Raw genomic sequence first — 15434 nt, 5'->3', positions numbered from 1 at the left:
CTGATCTTGTGGCCACTGTGATTGGCTGTTGCAGTGATGATATAATTGGGAGCTGGTCACCATCATTCCTAGAGACTAGGAGCTGACAGCTCAGTCACTGCTATGAGCGCTCTCAGCACAGGAACCTCAGCTGCCCTTTTGCCACAATACATATGCGTTACGTGGGTGTCGGGAGATTAGGGAAGTGGTCGGGGGAGCTAAAAATGCAACTTGACTAAGTGTAAAAGGGGACCCAACAGGTTTGTTTTCAATAATAACAGATGTATGAAGATACTCGCGCTAAGTGGAAAGTGGGGATCAGTGGTAATTTCGTCTAAATTAACACTATTTTAGTTGACTAAAATAATTCAGATGGCTAAAATAGGATTAAAACTAAAAATGGCACTTTAGTCAGGACTATGACTAAATCGAAAATTGACATCAAAATTAACACTCCTCTGCTGGCCATTGCTAAATCTGCAACACAATTCCATCTAGAGCCTGTAATGGCACAAAGTTTACACATGTATTGCACTATCGCATATGTAAGGGGCATCTACTGAGCTGCTGAAACAGAAAATATTAAGAAAAAAAGCTATATTTACATTTTCTGACTGTAAGCGCTGTATTTGTATTCATCTTAGAGTTTGTTTTCAATAATGATGGGAAAACAGAGCAGCTAGATTAAATCCTGAGCCACCCCAAAACCAGAGCAGGTGGAGGAAATCCTGAGCTACCCCAAAACCAGAGCAGGTGGAGGAAATCCTGAGCCACCCCAAAACTAGAGCGGGTAGAGGAAATCCTGAGCCACCCCAAAACTAGAGCAGGTGGAGGAAATCCTGAGCCACCTCCAAAACTAGAGCAGGTGTAGGATATCCTGAGCCACCCCAAAACTAGAGCAGGTGGAGGAAATCCTGAGCCACCCCCAAAACCAGAGCAGGTAGAGGATATCCCGAGCCACCCCCAAAACTAGAGCAGGTGGAGGATATCCCGAGCCACCCCCAAAACCTGAGCAGCTGGAGGATATCCCGAGCCACCCCCAAAACTAGAGCAGGTGGAGGATATCCTGAGCCACCCCAAAAGCAGAGCAGGCTGAGGATATCCTGAGCCACCCCCAAAACTAGAGCAGGTGGAGGAAATCCTGAGCCACCCCAAAACTAGAGCCGGTGGAGGAAGTCCTGAGCCACCCCATGAAGCCCCGGTGTGGTCCCGTTGGACGGGTCATGTGATGAGTGCTGATGATGATTGGGCTCTGTCTCCAGCCTGTGTGCTGTGCTGGGGGGAGGATCCATTGTCGGCTCCCTGGGCGGTCCTGGGATGTGTTGCATTAACACGTCATATACCGGCCTCCCAACCTTTGGCCAGTGAGAGAATAGGAGGAGGCGGAGCGGGAAGGGCACCGCGCATGCGCTGTTTACCTCCTGCGGGTGTGGCCGGTTGCTGGGATCAGCGCTGCAGTGAGAGTCCCGGGGAGGCCAGCTGGGAGGAGCCCCCCCCTCCCCTCCCCCTGTTCTCGGTGACTGTGAATCCCGTCCGCCGCAGTGTATGGAGAGCGCCCAGCACAGCCACCTCGCCCCAGCTACTTCGTGCCCGGAGCCGTTCCTGTCCCCCGGACCGAGCCGCGTCCTTCATCCGGCTATAGAAGAGCTATTTGTGGGCGCTGACCTCACCCCACCCCCCCTCCCACCCTACAGTGACAACAGCTGAGGCTTTACCTCCGATATGAACTACCCAACTCATGACTGGCAAAGCCACCCACAGCGTGCTCTACTCCTGGAAGGGGGTTCTCTTCACATGCCTGGCCGGGAGTGACCCCAAAAAGAGGAAAGGTAAGTCAGCTCATAGGGCCAGCAAAGTGTCAGCTCCTGGGCCAAGCAGCCAGCGGTGTTCCCTGCAGAGCTGTCAGCGCTCATCCTCTGTTCTGCTGCAGAGTGGATTGTGTGGATGATGTTTGGAGTTCTGGTTTCGTTCGGTAATTACCGTGTGATGTGGCTGAGCTGCTTCCCTTCATTCCATCCTTCTGCTCTCCATGACTTGCAGTGTTTGGATTGGACTCCAACCTTTGTGATGTCCTCCTGAAGGGTGACCCACTCTGCCCTCTTCATCAGATTACAGCGTGTGGGATTTGTGACCCTTTAATCCGGAATATGGAAAGTCTCGCACTGAACGGGGGTCCCTCCATGTGGTGGGGGAGATGTAATCCGGAATATGGAAAGTCTCGCACTGAACGGGGGTCCCTCCGTGTTATGGGGGAGATGTAATCCGGAATATGGAAAGTCTCGCACTGAACGGGGGTCCCTCCGTGTTATGGGGGAGATGTAATCCGGAATATGGAAAGTCTCGGACTGTACCGGGGGTCTGTCTGTGTGGTGGGGGAGATGTAATCCGGAATATGGAAAGTCTTGGACTACCGGGGGTCCCTCTGTGTGGTGGGGGAGATGTGCAAGGATCGGTCCGCTTCTGGGCCAAAACAACTTTGCAGCCACCCAGCTTTTTTTTTTTTTTTTTGTCAATGTTTACATCTCTAGTTACTTTTAACCACTTGTCCTCTGGAAGGTTTTACCCCCCCCCCCCCTTCATGACCAGATCATGTTTCTGTTATAAGGCACTGCGCTACTTTAACTGGTGATTGGGTACGGCGCTGCACGACTACACAAACCACGTTTATATCATTTTTCTCACACAAATAGAGGTTACTTTTGGTGGCATTTGATCACCTCTGCGTTTTTTTTATTTTTTGCTATATAAGCGAAAACTACTATATATATATATATATATATATATATATATATATATATATATATATATATATATATATATATATATATATATAATCTTTCTGCTGGAAAACATCCAATAAAAATCAATTTTCTGCATAAATCTTGGACAAAATGTACTTCGCTACACATGTTTGATACAATAAAAAAAAAATCCCAATAAGCATAGATTGATTTGCGTGAAAGTTTTATATAGCGTCTATACATTATGGTTTGTGTGTATATGGATATAGATAGATGTATATGTGTGTGTGTGTGTGTGTGTGTGTGTGTGTGTGTGTGTGTATGTATATATATATATATATACACACACACCACACACACATTTTTATTTTATTTTTAACTAGTTAGGCAGCAGAGCATTTTTTTTCTGTTTGTTGCAATAAAACTACTTAAAGTGGTTGCAAATGCTGAAGTTTTCTTTGCAGGAGATAAAAATACCTATGTGCAGCAGCCCCCCCCCCTAATACTTACCTGAGCTCCCTCCGATCCAATGATGTTGCAGAAGATACTTGGCCCACCTTATTGGCTGAGAGAACAATGAAGCACCATTGGCTCCTGCTGCTGTCAAAGTCAGAAAGCCAGTGAGGAGAGGGGGACGGGGCTAGGTTGCAGCTCTGTGTCTGAATGGAAACAGGGAGCGAGATGCAGCTCAGGTGCCCCCATAGCAAGCTGCTTGCTGTGGGGGGCACTGACCAGGAGGGAGGTGCCAAGAGTGCCAAAGAGAGACACAAGAGGAGGAGGATCGGGGCTGCCCTGTGCAAAACCAACTGCAACAGAGGAGTTGAGTATAACATAAAGCAGAGGCCCTGTAGAATAAAAAGGCGATGGTTGCAAATTTTTATGTCGGATATTTGCACATTTGTTAAACGCAAATTTTCAGTAAAAAAATATGATTAACTGAATTTTATTGCAAAAAACGCACCATGTTATACCCATTTTTGGTTAAAATATAAAATGAGGTTGCTTAGAGTAAAAAGATAACATTCCATGTCTTAAAATTGCGTGCGCCCGCGATATTGCAAAAAACTACGGTTCCCTAAAAATGACCATAAGTGATGCTTTAAAAGCCTTTACAGCTCATCAGTTTAAAATCGTCGGAGCTTTAGTGCTAGAATTATTATTCTCACTCAACATTTGCGGCGATATGTCACACGTGGTTTGAGTTTGCGCAGGTGGGCGGAGCAACGGGGGTTCCGGCAAACTTTTACGTATGTATGTGTATATGTGTATATGTGTATGTATGTGTGTGTATATGTATATGTATATGTATATGTATATGTATATATATATATATATATATATATATATATATATATATATATATATATATATATATATATATAATAGAGAGAGAGATGGAAAGATATAGGTGTGTGTGTGTATATATTTTGATATCACAAAGGGTTAATAAAATACTATGTGATAGCATTGGGCAGGTAACGGGTACCTTTTTCTGAGACATTAGGGGTCTAATAGACCCCAATCTTGCCCCTGCCCTTTACACTATCTAACCAATCACAGATCGGCTTGGTTAGATGCGTTTCTTGGATCTCCCTCCCGTAGCCAGCGGTTGTGTTCCCGGGCTCCGGCAAGAGTGGGCGAGTCTGGGGGGTTGGGGGCGGCGACACTGTGAAGCCAGCCCTGTGAAAGTGATCAGCAGCTGTGGAGCTGCCACATCACTTTCAAGCTGGAAGCTGGCTGAACAAAACCCACATAAGCTGCTGGCTGCCATCAGATTGTGATTAAAGGTTCACTCAAGAGCTGAACTGGTTAAACTACTAATGGCAATGATCAGCAACTTATAATGAGTCTGTGATCGTGCGGCAGACAGTCTGACACTAACTGACGCTGGGGAAGGGGGGAGAAACTTACAGCCACTGACTAGCCAAAAAAAGGGGAACTAAAATCTTTATCTCATCAGCCTTTCCAGCTATATTCTGTAAACTACAAGACCCTTCATCTGTATGTAATAGAGGAGGGGGGAGTTGTAGTCCACATTAGAACAATAATGGAACCCTGGTTGGGAGGCTGCAGTAGAACAAGGTATAGTTGTCATTGGAAAACAGGAATTATCAGGTGTAAAATAAAGAAAACAAATGCAGCCACCCCCTCTAAGGTCTGGTAATCTGCCGTATACTCTCTTAGCTTTGGTCTGACCTTTATTTTTTTTTATAGACCTGGACAGGACCTTCCTTTGTCAGTCTGAAATGCCAGTTCTCTGTACTGCCAGCCTACTCCTTCAGCTCCCGACCTTCAAAGCAGAACACTTCTTAGTATCTCTCGCACGTAATGTGACTTCTGTGAGCTGCACATGTTTGGGTTAATTTTTCTTTTAAAGATTCTTTATTTAAATCTGCCCCAATTACCATGTAAGATCAGAGACATTTACAGAGCGCTTACGGCTACACGAGCTCTAGGAAGCTGGCACTGCATGAGTCACTTCATCTCCGTCTTTACTGGAGTCTCTGGGGTCCCCGAGAAGTTCGTAGAAAACTTAAATGAACTTGAAACGAACAATCCCAGCGCTGAGAATATCCAGATTGTCACTGAGCCTGAAATAAAAGGGGGATGGGCTATCCTCCTGATGGCGTTGTGTACAGATATATTTGGAAGCTCTGGAATCCGACTAGAAAACTGTCCAGTGACACGCTGGGAACATTCGTATTGCTATTTGTGAATGTAACTGGATATGTCTGTATTGTTTCTGGTGGCTGTTTTTTGCACAGTTTGGCGTAATGTGTGTGTTTAAAGCCCAGATTCGCCGAGCTTGTCCTGTGACTGGTCGGTAGAAGTTGGAAGTTGTAGTAACTGCTTTGTTCAACGCTAAAACCGTTTAATGAAATAATTTTCCCAGGAATGCATTCCCCCGATCTCTCCTCTGACATGTGATGGTTGCTGGCCTCTGCAGACTCCATTGGTGTAGTGATAGGAGTATTGCATAGACAGGCTGCCCACTCCATTTACTAGTAGCTGCTGGTATTTGTGGCATTCTGCATTGTTTCCACTTGCTGAAGGTCACAGTTCAGCGCTCCAGTGATTGAGTACAGATGATGCTTGTTGTAGTTCTTAAACAGGAACTTCTCTCTCAAACAGCGTTAGCAATTTTTCAGCACACTGGCTGGATACATAGATGCATGCACTACTTTTTAAAACTCACTGCAACCGGATTGCATGGTACCTTTGGGATGTGGCGCAGGTGTGTTTGCTGTGTCTCAGTGCGATTGGAATGCAGTGCGGGACACTGCACGTGAACGCTAGTTTCTTGCACTTTCATGTAGCGTGAAGGGGCCTTACTACTTTAGTTTCTAGGCCTAGGCAAATTTTGTAGATCCCACAAGTCTGGAGGAAGGGTTTTCCCAGCAAAGTTTGCACCCTCTTGCATACCTGAGCTAAGTGCAGATGGATTCCAGGAAGTAAATCTGCCCTTACTCTAGCTAGAAAGGCCAGGGGATGTTTTTAAAAGTAAATTCACAGTAAAAATAAAGCATGGATGGATGGGGATTTTGCTTTAGGCTATTTCACACTGTTGTGACTTTTTGCCGCGATTTTGATGCGAGTTTGACTGGGCTTATAATGTCTTTTACTCAAAACGCATCAAAATCATGCCAAAAGTAGTGCAGGGACTACTTTGAAGTCAGTGCAACTTCAAGCCGCACCGATATGAATGGGGCTCATTGGAAATAATGAACGACTTGTCACACGATTTTGCAGTCCCAAATCGCATGACAAGTCGCACAAATGTGAAAGGGGCCTTAAGTAATAATATTTAAAGTGATTTTTAAAGTCTCACTTTAAAAAAAATAAAAAAAGTTATACTTGCCTTCTCTGTGCAGTTGGTTTTGCACAGAGCAGCCCAGATCCTCCTCTTCTCCGGTCCTTCATTGCTGCTCCTGGCCCCTTCCTCCTATCTAGTGCCCACACAGCAAGCAGCATGCTTTGGGGGCACCCAAGCTGAGCTGCGGCTCTGTGTGTCCATTCAGACATGGAGCTGCCATCTGGCCCCGCCCCTCTCTCCTGACTGGCTCACTGATTTTGACAGCCGGGGGAGCCAATGGCTCAGCCAACCAGGAGGGAGAGTCCCAGGATGGCAGAGAGACTTGTGGACATTGCTGGACAGAGAGAAGGAGGTGAACATATCTTACAAGGCTCTACCCTGACAGTCCTTGGATGTAGAAACTGTGCTTATCAACCTTCATCTAATTCTCCAAATATTGCAAGCGCTGCTAAAGTTTCTTCATGCGTGCAACAAAATATTTGTCTGTTTTTAGTGTTCATAGTAAGGATGGGATTGTCAGCAGGATGCTTTTACTGATATTTGTACCGTGTGGGTGGCCACTGATGTTTGAGGCAGTGTATGTTGAATGATACAAAGGGCTGCATTGCTTTGTTTATGTGAATCTTGAGTAAATGGTTCCTTTTCCCCAACTCTCGGCCGGTTCTAACTATAGCAGGGGTCTCCAAACTATGATCCTCCAGTTGTTCAGAAACTACAATTCCCATCATGCCTAGTCATGTCTGTGAATGTCTCATGGGACGTGTAGTTCCACCACAGCTAGAGGGCCGTAGTTTGGAGATCCCTGCTAGAAATTTGGCACCCACCCAGACAATGCATATTACTCATTTATAAGTCCTGCTGAAAAGTCCTAATCATTGCTTGTATGGATGGCTCTAGTGCCGCTATGTCTGATCTCCATAATGGTGATGCTGCAAGTCATTGTTTACCGGATGTTTGCAAATGATGTTTTTTTTTTTTTTCCCGTCTGTAAGCTTACTGCATCTTTCTTTTTGTTCCAGATATGAGCCGTCAGACTGCTGCAGCCATCCCAACTGGTACATCAAAGTGTCCACCTTCTCAGCGGGTGCCAGCTTTGACAGGAACAACGGCTTCCAACAATGACCTGGCGAGCCTTTTCGAATGCCCCGTGTGCTTTGACTATGTCTTGCCACCGATCCTCCAGTGTCAAAGCGGACATCTCGTGTGTAGCAACTGTCGCCCAAAGCTCACATGTTGCCCTACCTGCCGGGGCCCTTTGGGATCCATTCGCAATTTGGCAATGGAAAAAGTCGCAAACTCTGTCCTCTTCCCCTGCAAATACGCTTCTTCGGGTTGCGAGGTGACATTGCCACACACGGAGAAGGCAGACCACGAAGAGCTGTGCGAATTCCGACCGTATTCATGTCCCTGTCCGGGGGCTTCTTGTAAATGGCAAGGTTCCCTGGACGCAGTGATGCCTCATCTTATGCACCAGCATAAATCCATCACAACATTACAAGGGGAGGATATAGTGTTTCTTGCCACGGACATTAACCTTCCAGGTGCTGTTGACTGGGTCATGATGCAGTCCTGTTTTGGCTTTCATTTCATGTTGGTTTTGGAGAAACAAGAAAAGTACGATGGCCACCAACAATTCTTTGCCATTGTGCAGCTAATAGGAACACGCAAGCAAGCGGAGAACTTTGCTTACAGGCTGGAGCTGAACGGTCACCGTCGGCGACTAACATGGGAAGCCACTCCTCGTTCTATTCACGAGGGCATTGCGACCGCCATCATGAACAGTGACTGCCTAGTGTTTGACACGAGCATTGCACAACTTTTTGCAGAAAACGGCAATTTAGGAATAAATGTGACAATCTCCATGTGTTAATAAAATGGCGTATTGCAAAATCTGCAGGGCCAGTGTTTAAAGACTTATTTTTTTTTTTTGCTTTATATTTCACATACTGCATTTAAAGTTGAATTTTATTGGCCGCCACGGACGGTGATATGGAGGCACAGCCAATGAACAGTAACTACACATACAGGAAGCAAATGCATGTAATAAGAAAAAAGAAAACTAAAAAAAAAAAGAAAACCAACAAAAAAAAAAACACTAATATTTAAAACATCAACCACTGAAAAAAATATAGACCCCTTACCCAGGGCATCCTTTTTGTATTTAAAAGTAAAGTTAAAAAAAAAAAAAAAAAAAAAAATTTGGAAAAAAATGTAAAGTACCCAATAATTAATTTTGTGTTTGTAGATTGTACAGTGAAATACTGTGTGTTTCTGTCCCTTCCCCCCTTCTAACGGAGAAGCCATTATGCGCGGTATTCTGCGTTCCTCATTTGTACGTCACCTATATAGAATTGCTGCTGATTGTGTACATTTTTCTGTGTATTGCTAATTTTTATTAACTTCTAGTTTTTCATTCAATAAATTTGACTTCCTTTTTCTGTAAGTATATATTATGTATATATGTTTGCTATGCATACTTTTTGTTTTATATAAAAAAACTTTTTTCTCCCAACCCCCCCCTGCAATGAGGAATTGTATGAATTTTCAGTGATAATGGGAAATGACCGAACATGATTTTTGTGTTGAATTGGCCTACATAGTATAAAAAAAATAGCAGATTCAATCCTATACCTCTGCCTTTTTTTCCTGATTTAGAGTTAGTAGGGCCCTAGCTAAATTTAGTCTGGCTGCACGGCGCTTTAAAGCAGTATTGAACCCAATAGCAAACATTTTTTATATTGCAGCTTGCCAATTCTTAGGCTGTGGCCGTACAGGGAGCAAATTTATTTTTTTTTCATGGTTGCAGGAAATAAATTTGCTTGATTTCCTCCATCAACACACACTGATGCGGGAATCCCTCTTGCCTGGCCATTTTCTCCTCCCGGCGGGGGAAGCTGTCGCTACCGGGAGAAGACCATGATTACTACTAGCAGCTATAGCGATTAATTGCAAGTACGAACCGGCATGCTGGTTGTACCCAAGTTGATTGATTTAACTTGGTACATTCAGCCTGCCCATACACTGTTTGAACTGGCCAAGATTCTACCTGCGTATGGCCAGCCTTCGATGTGGTGGCTGCATTTGATTTCTTATTCCTTTTTGGCTTTCCTTCCTTTTTATTTTCACCTTGTGATCTGGCCGGTGAGTCTGTTTTTCAACAGAGAAAGCTGTCCTGCACATGTATCAGTTTACGTGGATGAGATAAACCACATGATCGCCTTTTATTTATTCATGCAAAACTTTAATCCCAAAAGGAAACCGAAACTGTTTGCTGTAACGGCTTATAAAGTATTAGCTGGAGCTTGGCTTCATTTTGTTGGTGTATCAAAATCTGCTACTTGATCCAACCTTCCTCCCCCTAAAGCTGGATACACACTATACAACTTTTGTTGTTGGTAAAGGTAAATCTAAGGGGAATCTATGTAGTGCAAGGGCCTGCCAGATTGCATACAAATTAAGTGTTTAGATTTGACCTCATATTATATGGTTTTGGTAAATCTAAAGGAAAAAAAAATCTAAAGACAATTGTATAGTGTGTATGGCCCATAAGCCTAAAGCCCTGTACACACGATCAGATTATCGAACGATCTGTCGTCCGTTTTTTGTGGCATGCTAGTCTGATGTGGAAAGTGAAGAGGTTATTTTCATATGAAGTGATGTCATGTGTTGGATTGCTTTGTAAGTGTTCTTTCGTCTCTGAGCATGCCTAGTCTTGCTCTTAAGATTTTTTTACCGTCAAAATCTGTACTAATGAGACGAAAATCGGACGTTCTTTTGACGGATGACAAAAATTTTATAGCCTGCACATCAGGATTTTGTCAGCCGAAAAGTCGGAGTCGGCTGTCGAAAGCACCATACTAACAATCCAAAAATCGACAGATCGTTCGTCGAACGAATTTTCCCTTCAGATTTTATTATCGTGTGTACAGGCCTTAATGCTGCTGTCTGTTGTGCCTCCTGTTTTCATTCATCCAGAGTTGTATCACTAATACAGGAGGTGTTACTTGCCAGATCACCAGGTGAAAACAGATGGGGGAAAGGCCAAAAAAAGAGAAAAGAATAGCAGCCACATCATCTAATGATTGGTAAGCTGCAACATAATACATTTTTGGTTTAATACTGCTTCAAATTTGTTGTCTAGTTTTAACTGGAGGTTCACCAGTCTGCTTGGAACCCCTCTGTAGTGATAGAGGTCCTGGATATAACCTAAGCGGGGGGGGGTTTCCGTTTGTTTACAGTAGGAATGGACCGATTATCGGTTGGGCCGATATTCACTTTTTTAAAAGTATCGGCCACAAACTTGCCGATTTTTGCTTCAAGTGGTTGTACCGGAGTGATGGGTGCAGCTACAGACATCAGCCCGGTACCGTTTTTTTTTTTTTTTTTTTTTTTTTTTTATTTTTTTTTTAGAGCGGACGTTCGGCTTTCTTGTAATAACAACCGACGCAGCTAAGCAGCCACTCGACTGTTATTACAAGCAGCGGGAGGGGACACCCCGCCTGGGTCTCCAGTCCCACCGGGAGGCTCGAGCGACCTGAACAAAGCCGGAATCATCATGGCATCACTTCTGGTTACTGGAGCCTTATAGGCACCAGGTAAAAAAAAAAAAGAGCATTCAAAACGGCCAAACTTGTGTGTTTTGAATGCTTTTAAGTGCAGAGGAGGGGTTTTGGGGTCTTTTATGGCACTTTTGCATGGCAAGTACCGGCTCGGCTCCACTCGGCCCTGCTTGGCTCGGTTTGGTTTTCCACTGCATGGTACCTCATGGTTCGGTGTTGGCACGGTTTGGTAAGGTTTGCTTTTCCACTAAAGTAGTAAGTGGGTGGGATAACAACGATTCTCTGACCAATCAGTGGCTAGTAGTGACAAACAGTCAAGGCTGCATGCAAAGGATTGTGGGATATGGTACCGGTACGGCCCTCTTGGAACCACAACCGAGGTGGTACTGTTTAAGCGAGCCGTACCGTTCGGTTCCATGTAGTGGAAAAGTGCCACCGTACCGAACCGTTCCTACACCGTACCATGCGGTACTATGCAGTGGAAAAGCGCAAAAGCGAGCCGAACCATTCGGTTCCATGCAGTGGAAAAGCGCCATTAGACCCCCAGATCCATCTATAAAGAGTACCGGTCACTGCCTATTACTGTCACAAGGGATGTTTACATTAGACAGCAAGAAAAGTGATAAAAAAAGTAATTAAAAGGACCGTGTAAAAATAACAACATTAAATGTGCAGAATATCAGCCCTGAAAAAACGATTGGTCGATCCCTAGTTTACAGATGGCACTTGAAGCGGCACCTGCTGGTACTGTCCGTTATCAGAATGATTCTGGAAGGACCTCTCGGCCTGTATATAGGTGACATTCAGTGGTGAGGTCATTTTATCATTTCAAAGCATTCCAAGCAGACCGGCAACTTCCTTTTATGAAGTAATAAACTAAAGTACAAACTTTATAAAGCTGGGATTTTGATGTCCACGATACGTTCACTGGTAGTGAATCATTCACTGTCATTTCAAACACATGGAAGGATTTGCCTGTAGTGAATGTTTTTGGTTATTTTGTCAGATTTACTGCTTTTTAGTTACAGCCCCTATGTCAGTGATGGCGAACCTTGGCAGTGGCACCCCAGATGGTTTGAAACTACATTTCCCATGATGCTCCACTACACTGCGAGTCCATGAGCATCATGGGAAATATAGTTCCAAAACATCTGGGCTGCCAAGGTTCACCATCACTATGTGATGAACGTGTGCAATGGTTGTGTTCAGTATATGAATATCTTTTTTATTTTTTATTTTACATATATTTTTCGTTTCTCTGTGCATTTTCCATGCAGCCTGAACTGACCAACCAAAATGATGGGTGTTGGGGCAAACTGTAATGGACACGGGCGCAAAGGGCCCTAAGTTGCGTGTAAATCGGTGACATGATGCGGCATTATGTTGGTAAATACAGATCCGAGCGCATGCATGCGGACAGGGGGCGTACATTTGTACCTGTATACACATGGAAATACTGCAGAAAAAAACAAAATGAGGGCGCACCAAACTTGCGCATTACCTAAGTGGTGTTTATTGATGTAAAAAGAAATTTACTCACAAACAAGTTTAATCATAAGGCTCAGTTGACACTGGGACAGCTTCAAAGCCACCCGGCTCTGAAGCCGCCCCCTGCAGCACGACTTCCGCATGGCTTGCAAACGACTTCTTTAACCACTTAAGCCCCGGAGGATTTCAGCACTGTGTGACTTTAACGGACAATTGCGCGGTCGTGCGACGCTGTACCCAAATGAAAATTTACGTTCTCCCCCCCCCCCCCCCCCCCCCCCCACAAACAGAGCTTTCTTTTGGTGGTATTTGATCACCTGTGCAATTTTTTTTTTTTTTTTTTTTTTTTGGGCTATAAACAAAAAAAGAGCGTCAATTTTGAAAAAATAACTATTTTTCACATCAAATTTTTTTTTCAAACTTTTAGGCCAATTTGTTTTCTGCTACATATAATAAGCGTATTTTGATTGGTTTGCGCAAAAGTTATTGTGTTTACTAACTAAGGGAAAGATTTGTCTTTTTTTTTTTTAAACTAGTAATGGCGGCGATCTGCGTTTTTTTTTTTTTTTTTTTGCGGGACTGCGACATTGCGGCGGACAGATCGGACCCCTGACTAACATTCTTGACACTTTTGGGGGTACCAGTGATATTACTACAGTAATCAGTGCTAAAAATATGCACTGCTACTGTAAAAATGACACTGGCAGGGAAGGGGTTAACTTGGTGATCAGTGGGTTAAATGTATCCCTAGGGGCGTATTTAACTGTAAAGGGGCGTGGCTTGTGATGTAACCACAGAGACATACGATCCTACATAGCAGGATCGTATGATCTCTGCAGTTACACCAGGGAGAATGACAAGCGGCTTTGTTTACATCAGCCGCCTGCCTTTCTCCCTCTCCAGCAGAAGATCGCGAGTGGCCGGTGGACATCGGAGCTGCCGGTCACACGTGCAGGAATGGCCGTGAACGAGCAGGGGCGGGATCGCGCCTCCAGCGGCGCGCGCTTGCCCCTTACAGACTCCTGGGCGAGCGACGTAGTACTACGTCGGTTTGCCCAGGAGAGGCTGACTGCCGCAGTAAATATACTATGGGCGTTGGCAAGTGGTTAATAGAAGTCAATGCAAGCCGCTCCGAAGTCGCCCCCAACTAGTGCAGGTACCTTTTTTCTAAGTCGGAGCGACCAGGTCACGGGGACAGTGTCCAGCACGCCAGAGGACTTTCCAGATGGTTGATGCATTTCGAGGGGATAGGCTCTGGGAAAGAGGGGATCTCCCCTCGAAACGCGTCAGCCATCTGGAAGGTCCTCCAGCGTGCTGGACGCGGTCTCGGTGACCTGGTCACTTTGTGGACTTGAAATGCTTTTGATTAACTTGTTTGTGAGTATATTTTCTTTATTTTTACATCAGTAAACACTACTTGGGTAATGCACAAGGTTGGTGCGTCCTCTTCGTTTTTTTTTTTCTACAGTGTTTCCATTGGGTATCCCCTGACTGTAGGAGGGCAGCAAGGCCTGTGCATATACCCGGATCTATAGTGATTCACCGCCATCACATTACTTTTGTGCGCAGGAGAATTTGTTTTACCAGCGTACAGCTGTATTCTGTGTCCCTTGTGGCTCCTGGGTGCAGGAATGCGGCCTGATGCTCTGCTGTATGGCCCTCTGCGCCTGTGTGCCTAAATCTGCCAGAGGTACTTAGACCAGTCTTTTTTTTTTATTTTTTTTTTTATAGTAAACATGTGAGGAGCCCATGCAGGCCATTTTAGAGTAGCAGGCTCACTTTTACGGCCTGATTCACACTAGTACTACTGCGATTACGTCTGATTTCCAGTGCGACTATGTATTGTAATTTGGTGTGATTTTGATGTGATTTCTGGAGAATATTTTGGGTGGAAAAATGCATCTGAATGGCATCAAAAATGTATGTGGATGTGTTTTTTTAGAAGAAGTATGTTTTTTGTTTCTTTTTTTTCCTTTCCCCCAAGAGTCCTGCTTACCTGGGTGGATGCTGCATCTGTCCCCCGCCTATTCTAAGACTGAGAACTGAGCGATCAACCACCGCCGATCACTCGGGTTCTCAGGGCTTCGTGAGCAGAGAGTTGGTGACTGGGGGGTGGGAGTGCCAGGATCCAGTCCAAGGTTGTGGGCAAATCCTGGCCGTATTGTCGCAATCTTTCCCCAGCCTGGACCGGCTCTCTGATGCCAGCCCGCTGTCTGTTCTGCATTCCCGAGATCCAGTTTTCAGCAAACTTCACTCCTGTGATGCACAGAAGTACAGCGAAAATGAGCTTTGGCTGTTCTTCTTTTAATGCATTTCTACTGGATTCTATGGGGCATTAAAGTTGCATTGCACCAAAGTAGCACAGGACCCTTCCCCCAAAGTCGCATCGCAGTTGTTGCACTAATGTGCACATGCACTATTGAAATTAATGTGATTTTTCCATTGTCATGTCAATCTGTACGTCCTGTGTGAACCAGGCCTAGGTGTAAAGCTGCTTTCATTTTTTTTTTTTATTACACCAAAAATGCAGCTGACCAGTATGTAGTGTTGTAAAGGATTTAAGGGTCACGCATTTTTCTTCTGCTTTTTTTTTTAACTCAAAAAACAGAAGAAAAACTGATCAGTGTGAAAGCAGAATAACTCAATCTATGATGCAGCCTGTCACTAGCATTAGCACAGCAGTTTTTGTCCCACCTTGTATGATCCTGCCAGTTGTTTATTTTTTTCCACTTCCTGTAATAGGGTGACTACGATGTTCATTTTGCAGTAAACTCTGTCACATTGTCACCCTGTGGACAGGTTGGTTATAGATGGATGTGGTTTTCAATGTAGAGTATCAGTTGAGTACACCTG

The 15434-nt window shown here is 44.6% G+C and overlaps 1 protein-coding gene across 3 annotated transcripts in view; it reads left to right on the top strand.

The window, feature by feature from the left end:
• Positions 1 to 8977, top strand: part of SIAH1 (siah E3 ubiquitin protein ligase 1) — a 57517-nt gene extending 48540 nt beyond the window's left edge. For 2 of the 3 annotated variants that reach the window (XM_082270856.1, XM_082270855.1), the window contains one exon: positions 7554 to 8977. In XM_082270856.1, coding sequence (XP_082126982.1) covers positions 7556 to 8404 — 849 coding nt within the window. In that variant the 5' untranslated portion in view covers positions 7554 to 7555 and the 3' untranslated portion in view covers positions 8405 to 8977. Of the gene's footprint in view, positions 1 to 1379; positions 1809 to 7553 lie in introns of those variants that run through there. The other variant, XM_082270854.1, reaches the window with a different exon arrangement.
• Positions 8978 to 15434: the final 6457 nt, after the last annotated feature.

The sequence above is a fragment of the Pelophylax lessonae genome (assembly GCF_965119305.1).
Source record: "Pelophylax lessonae genome assembly, chromosome: 10".
In the NCBI taxonomy this organism is placed as follows: Eukaryota; Metazoa; Chordata; class Amphibia; order Anura; family Ranidae; genus Pelophylax; species Pelophylax lessonae.
The sequence above is the reverse complement of the archived record's forward strand: the minus strand, read 5'-3'. Positions and strand labels throughout refer to the sequence as shown.